The sequence below is a fragment of the Alligator mississippiensis genome, chromosome 11 (genome assembly GCF_030867095.1).
Source record: "Alligator mississippiensis isolate rAllMis1 chromosome 11, rAllMis1, whole genome shotgun sequence".
In the NCBI taxonomy this organism is placed as follows: Eukaryota; Metazoa; Chordata; order Crocodylia; family Alligatoridae; genus Alligator; species Alligator mississippiensis.
This window is the reverse complement of record NC_081834.1, coordinates 58,438,154-58,444,912: the sequence shown is the minus strand read 5'-3', so window position 1 is coordinate 58,444,912 and position 6,759 is coordinate 58,438,154. Positions and strand designations below refer to the sequence as shown.

The 6,759-nt window shown below is 52.0% G+C and overlaps 1 protein-coding gene across 1 annotated transcript; it reads right to left on the bottom strand.

Annotated features, from left to right (window-relative positions):
• Window positions 1-526: 526 nt before the first annotated feature.
• Window positions 527-6,528, bottom strand: TNF (tumor necrosis factor). The gene is made up of 4 exons (XM_006258212.4): window positions 6,341-6,528; window positions 5,121-5,157; window positions 3,149-3,214; window positions 527-2,251 (listed from the first exon to the last, which is right to left on the bottom strand). The coding sequence occupies exons 1-4, from the start codon at window positions 6,512-6,514 to the stop codon at window positions 1,833-1,835; spliced, it is 696 nt and encodes a 231-aa protein (XP_006258274.1). The 5' UTR covers window positions 6,515-6,528; the 3' UTR covers window positions 527-1,832.
• Window positions 6,529-6,759: the final 231 nt, after the last annotated feature.

Genomic DNA, 6,759 nt, shown 5'->3' with positions numbered 1-6,759 from the left:
CCCCTCCCAGAGATCCCAGGCATCCAGGCTCCCAGCCTGCCCTGGTCTGTAGCTCCCAGAACAGAGGAAGAACCCAGGCGCCCAGGCTCAGTCACCTCCTGCTCTAACCATGCCACCCCACTCCCCTCCTAGAGATGGGAGAGAGCCCCAGTGTCCAGGTCCCCAGCTGCCCAGAGCCCCACTCTCCTCCCCAAGGAGACAGAAAACCCAGGTGTCCAGGCTCCCAGCTGCCCCACAACCCCACCAGGGACCCCAGCCATCCGGGCCCCCAACCCTGCCTTTCTCCAACCCACTAATCAACCTCACAGCCAGGCCCCAACCCAGACTACTTCCAGCTCCATAGGGTGGGGATACTGGGGCAGATTTGTGACTACTGGAAGGATCCCCTGGACCAGACACAACACAGGTGGTGAAGAACAGAGCTTTATTGTGGAGTCACTTGTACAACAAAGAGGAGCTCTTTTATCGCCCTCCCCCACACAAATAAATAACAACCTGCCCCCCCCCTCCCTCCCTCCCTTCCTCCCCCCCGCCACAAGTCTTGGTCTGGAGAGCAGGGAGAACCCAGGCACCCGGGCTCCCAGTCCCCCACTGCTGTAATTAAGACCTCTGACTTCACTCTTTGCCCAGAGTGTAAAGAAAACACAGCTGTCCGGGCTTCATCCTAGCTTCCTGCAGTCCCCTCCTGGAGCAGTCGGAGACCCCAGGTGTCTGGGCTCCCTTGCAGCTGCCCTGAGTGCCCTCCGGAGTAAGCAAAGAACCCAGGCGTCCTAGTACCGTAATATACACAGTATACATAGAACCCCATTGAGCCCATGCTCAATATAGGGGCAGTAGTCACTCCCTATCCCCTCCAGAAGAGGAGAGGGGCCATATTGCACACACACACCACACACACACATCCTGGCTAGACAGCAAGGAGACTCTTGGGAGCTGCGCTATATACAACACCGTGCCTTATCTAACACAATCAAATGGAAGATCCCAATAGGACAGGAAACAGGTCATCCTCCATGCCATCCAATGGCCAGGTGTGTGTGTGTGCGCTTGTGTGTGTGTGAACACAGCCAGGGTTGTGTTGCTTTGTGTAGACACACACAGACGTGGGGCGGGTGTGTTAAAACGCATACCCGCCCCTCTATTCATGACAGGTAGGCACATGGGAGTCTTTCCATGCAAGACACAAGTTCTTTGGTTTGAGCAGGGACACACACACACACACACACACACACACACACTCACACACACTCCTCCAAACTCTCCCTGCTTGGCCAACTCAACAACTCATCAACAAAGCCATCAATAAATACATAAATAAATAAATAGCTAAAAAAAATAAGCTCTCATGCTGGCCCATAACAGCAATAATAACAACAATAATAATAATAACAATAATAATAATAATAACAATAATAATAATAGTATAAAAATAGTCAACCATAATTATCATCATAATAATGAAGAATAAGTTAGTCAGCTCATTTAGCTGGGGCAGTACTGAGCTTGGAGATTTCTTGGGGTCTTCTTCAGTGGAGCATCGTAAACGGGCTGTTTCAAGAGCTGACCTTGCCCCCATTCCGAAAAAGTTCAAAGTTTATGGAAGATGTGGTGTCTTGGCCAGAGAAGATGGCCATTGGCTGAGAAGGATGGAGGTCCCCAGGTAGAGAAGTGGCTTTGTGGGTTGGTGTTGGAGGACCTGATCGGTCCTTGGAGGTCTTACAGGTGTCCTGAGGTCTTACCTACAATGCGGAGCCAATGGGCTGTCTCCTTGACAGGGAAGGAGTGGGGTGGAGATTGGGGTGTAGGGATGGTAGGATGTGCTGGAGGGGTCCTCAATCCATCCCAATCACCCCGAAATACACCTGGTCACTCTCCGCATCCACATACTTGGTGCTGGCAGGCTGGGAAGAGATCTCGTCGCCCTTCTCCAACCGGAAGACAGCACCCTGGTAGAGGGACTCAAGCCATTGGTCGGAGGTCGGGGATGGACCTGGGGCCGGGGACCCCACGCACACTGACTTGAAGGCTGTGAGCAGGGCCTTGTCCGTGGGGTACTCCACAGCATAGCGGGAGATGGTGAGGCTAAGGTCTTCTTCGGGGCAGGCCTGGCCACGGAAGACCACCTGGGAGTAGACGAAGTAGAGCCCATTCTGCGGCACCACCAGCTTGTTCTTGACCAGCTTCATCCCATGCAGCAGCATGGTGGGTGCTACCTCGGCATCCCACTTGAGGTGGTCACCCTCGATGGTGGCTGTGGAGGGGGTGGGAGGAAACAGGTGAGGTCAAAAGCCACAGTCAGGTCTTAGCTTGGCTGCTACTCTATTCAGGCTTTGGTCTTCTATGCTTTGGATGCTGCTCTAAGCAGGCTTCAGCCTACTGCACTAGTTCTTAGCATGGCCAGCACCCTACGCAGGCTTCGGCTTATCATGCTGGGCCTTAGCACAGCCACTGCTCTATGCAGGCTTCAGCCTACTGCGCTACACCTTTGTGTGGCCACTACCCCATGCAGGCTTATGCCTAGTGTGTTAGGCCTTAGTGTGGCCGCTACTGTATGCAGGCTTCAGCCTACCATGCTAGGTCACACAGGCCCAGGGGATACCAGGGAGATGTTATCCTACATCCCACAACCAAATCCAAGCCCCCACATTAAGATAGTCCCCCATTCTAGTTCATCCCCCTCTGTTGTGTTAGGACTTTGAATGGCAAAAGATGGGCTCACATCCTCTTCCCCTCCATGGCGTGTTCGTATTATATGTGTGTGTGTTATTGTGTCTGGGTGTGGGTTTTGCATGTCAGGACATGTATAGGAGTGTAGGGGTGGGTTTCTTTGCATGGAAATGCATTTTTTGTGTCTGTTTTATGTGTAAGAGGCATTTATGGACACCCATGTTTGTGTGTTGTGTGTGCGCTTGTGTGGGTGTGCGCCTGGGGGATGGCAACACATGCATTGTATGCTGTGTTGTATGCATGTCATAGTGTGGGTGTTTTGGGAAGGGTATGTCTGTGTGTTGTGCGTGTGTCCCCAAAAACTCACACACACGCCACAGCTCTCCATGGTGTGTGTCCCTGTGTGTTGCATATGCATCCCTGCATGTGTGTTGAGGTGTGTTGTGGGTCTCCCCAGGTTGTGCAACCAAGCCCATCTTACCTACGACATGTGCTGCTGGCTTCTGAGCTCTTTCTGCTTGTAACTTCATTGTCCTGGGACCCGCTTCTGGGAAGACAAAGGAACAGTCAGATGAGTCTTTCTCTCATTAACCACCTTTCTGCTAATGAATGCTCCCCCCAGCCACCATCCTGGTCTTCAGGGGGAGAACCAATGTCTAATGGGGTTAGGTAGATGGAAGAAGAGAATTGCTTTGGACACACTATGCAGATGACCATCAAGAGGGGGGTCAGAGCAGAGTTAAGGTGACCCTGGACATGTTCCTACCCGCTCTGCCTTATCAAGGGTCTAGAGGTGCCTCAAGGTGGCAAATAAGCACATTCAGGAGAAGCAGAAAGCCTTTGGTGGAGGATCATGGGAAGGCTGGCCTGGAAGGTCACATCTAGCTCAGACTCCTGTCAAGGTGGGGTCATCCTTGCCTCAACCCTTCATCCAACCTGCTTTTGGATGTCTCCAGGAATGGAGACTCTACCATGTCTCTAGGGCACCTTTTCCTAGTCCTGTACCCTACCGCCACGGTGAAAAGCCTATCTCTAGCCTCTTCCCTTCTCCAGACTCAACAACCCTAGTTTTTCCAGCCTTTTCTCAGACGCCACATCCTCTGAGCCCATCTCCACTGGACTGTTCACAACCTGTCCACCTCTGTATTCAAAACAATCTGTATTCAAAAATTTGTGAGGCCCCAAAACTGGACACCGGACACCAGATGGAGGGGATGAAAATGGGACAGAGAGAGGAAGCACCAGACTCCTTTGGGAAAGACAGAGAGAGGCCCCTGTGACAGAGCTCTGTCTCTCACCCAGCTTTGCAAACCAAAAAAGATTTGCAATTTTTCACTTTCTTTTCTCTTTTCCGGGCGTTAATGAGGAGGGGAAATTTGAATGAGCTTGGAGGAGGGGTGATTAGCAGACTGTCCTCAGCGAGAAAGCTACCAGAAGTGGCTGGTGCAAGGGTTTATCCACTCCCAGCTCAGGAGCTTTGTGGGTTAAAACAGGGAAATCTGAGAGTTTTTGAATGGTGAGAGACCAGCAATAATAAATCCCTATTTATTTTCTCTTGGTCATGTAGTATTTTGCAAACCCTTCCCCAGTTCTCTCTCAAGCATTCCTTTTCTAACCTGACCAGGCCTGGCCTCGTTAGTCTCTCCTCATCTGGAAGCCCCTCCATAGCACATGTCACCCTTGTTCTGGACCTTCTCTACTTCTTTTCTATCCTTTTGGACCAGAACTGGGCACTGTCCTCAAGGTGTGGACATACTATGGAGTTATAAAGGGGCATCATGAAAAGGTATGCTGATTAGCTACATTATATAATAAGAAAATGATACAAACTAGGCACAAACTAGGCCAAAGATACTGTGTGTCCTTAATCCTGGGGTCATTATAATTAATCCTCTTATTTGGATTCATGAAGCAAAAATCTCGCCTTGTTGAGTGTCTGGACAGCGCCCCCAACACTTCCCTGGCAGTCCCTTCTACACCTATCATAGAATCATAGAGAAGTCAGGGCTGGAATGGACCTCCAGAGGCCATCTTTTCAAACCCACTACCTGAGCCAGAATCATGCCTCTGCAACCAGCCCATGCCACCCCTGGGCAAAGGCAAATTGCTAGAGTTACCAACAGACTGTGAAAGAGAAGAGGGATGTTGCCAGGATGGCAACCAGCCAGAAGGAAGGCTGGCTTGACTAGTGGAAAATCAAGACCCCTCCAAGTGAGAGGGGTGGTCCCACCAATGGAGTAGAGAAAGATTAGCAGGAAGCTGGGAGCTGTGAATGGATTCCCCTGACTGCTGTCTGGATAGAAATGCCCTTGCCTTCCTCCTGGGCAGTTGGGTTTAATGTTTGGGTGGAGCAGAAATCATAGGGAGGTGCAACTGCCCAATAACCCCCTCCCCCTGCTTCCGGATCTGCTCCAGGGAAATTAACAAGTGAGGGTGAATGGGAAACAACTTACCTAAGGGTTCAGAAAGGGCCCTGGATTCTCTGAGTGCCTGGAAAAGAAAGGGATGGAGAGAACAGAGGGTTACAAGAGGAGGATCAATGGCCAATGAGGGACGACATGGAGGGGAAGTTGTGTGATGCAACATGTGGGCAGACACAACGTGACCGGGTGGGGAGACACAACATACACAGGGGAGGGAAGACACAATACAGCAATGTGTGGAGACACAATGTGCATGTGGGGAGACACAACACAGCTGCTATGGTGGAGGAACCAGAGAACACATGGCTGTACACATGCACACACACACATGCATGCACACACACATGCATGCATGCACAGAACCCAGATGTCTGGGATGGACACACACACACACACACAGATGCCCAGGACATAATTCAGATGTTCAGGATACAGAAACACGCATACATGCATCCAAAACCCAGGTGCCTAGGACATGAACACCTCTCCCCCACTCCTTGGAGACAGGTCTGTCTAGAACAACCCAACACCATTCAGCTACACATCCCCTCGTGTGTGCAGCTCAACCGTCCCCATGGGGGGCAGGCATCTACAACCACACATACAGAACACACATCAAACGTGTGGTCCATGCCGCAAATGCAGTGTAACCACAAATGCACAGAGAAGCTCCTAGGAGCATGCACGCACATGCTAACCCCCTCCCTCCCCCAAAGGGGCTGATTACAAACCACAGGCACAAGAATGCATATTCACAATTCAGGCAGAGCTGCCTTCAGGCTCACGGCATCCCAACTCCCACTTCACACACACACACACACACACACACACACACACACACACACACACACACAGAGGCCTCCAGGACACATACACACAGACCCCAGGTGTATCTCTCTCTCTCTCTCTCTCTCTCACTCACACACACACACACACACACACACACACACACACACACACACACGCTTAGAGTGTCTGGGACATGCACAAACAGCTCAGGTGTCCGAGACACAGATGTATCCAGGTGCCCAGAACACCCCCCCACTCCCCCCACCCAGGCATCTGGAGCGCACACACATACACATGCACACTCACAGTACCCAGGCCTCAGACATATGCAGAACCCAGGAATCTGGGACCCTTGCCCCACCCCTAGGGGCTCAGATCCTCCCAGTTGACCCCACCACCACATGGAAGGAACATGGTCTCCCCTTCCACCCCCTTGCCCCCCAGCCCAGCCCCTCTCTCACCTGCTGGCCAGCCCTGAAATGCAGGAAGGCCAGGACAACGGTGGCCCCCACCAGCAGGAGGAAAGAAGAGATCCCCAAGCACTTCCAGGGGTCACTGCGGGGCCGTGACTCCCTCACCACCACGACAGTCCCCTTCTCCACATCTGGGACCAGGTTCTCTGAGCTCATAGTCATCGACGTTTCCCCAAGACCCGTCACTGCCTTGATGTCCTGAGAGGGTGCTCGAATCTCCTTGGCTGTGCTTGGGTGGGCTTTAGACTGGAGACCAACTAGAGTTGGAGGATCTCTGGTCCTGAATGAGGTTCGGTGGGTCTAGACTGGAGACCAGCTAGAGCTTATTGATCTGAAACCCAACTGGAGGGCCTCTGGTTCCCAAGTAGGGTTAGGTGAGGTCTAGATCAACTCAGGTTGTTCTTCGG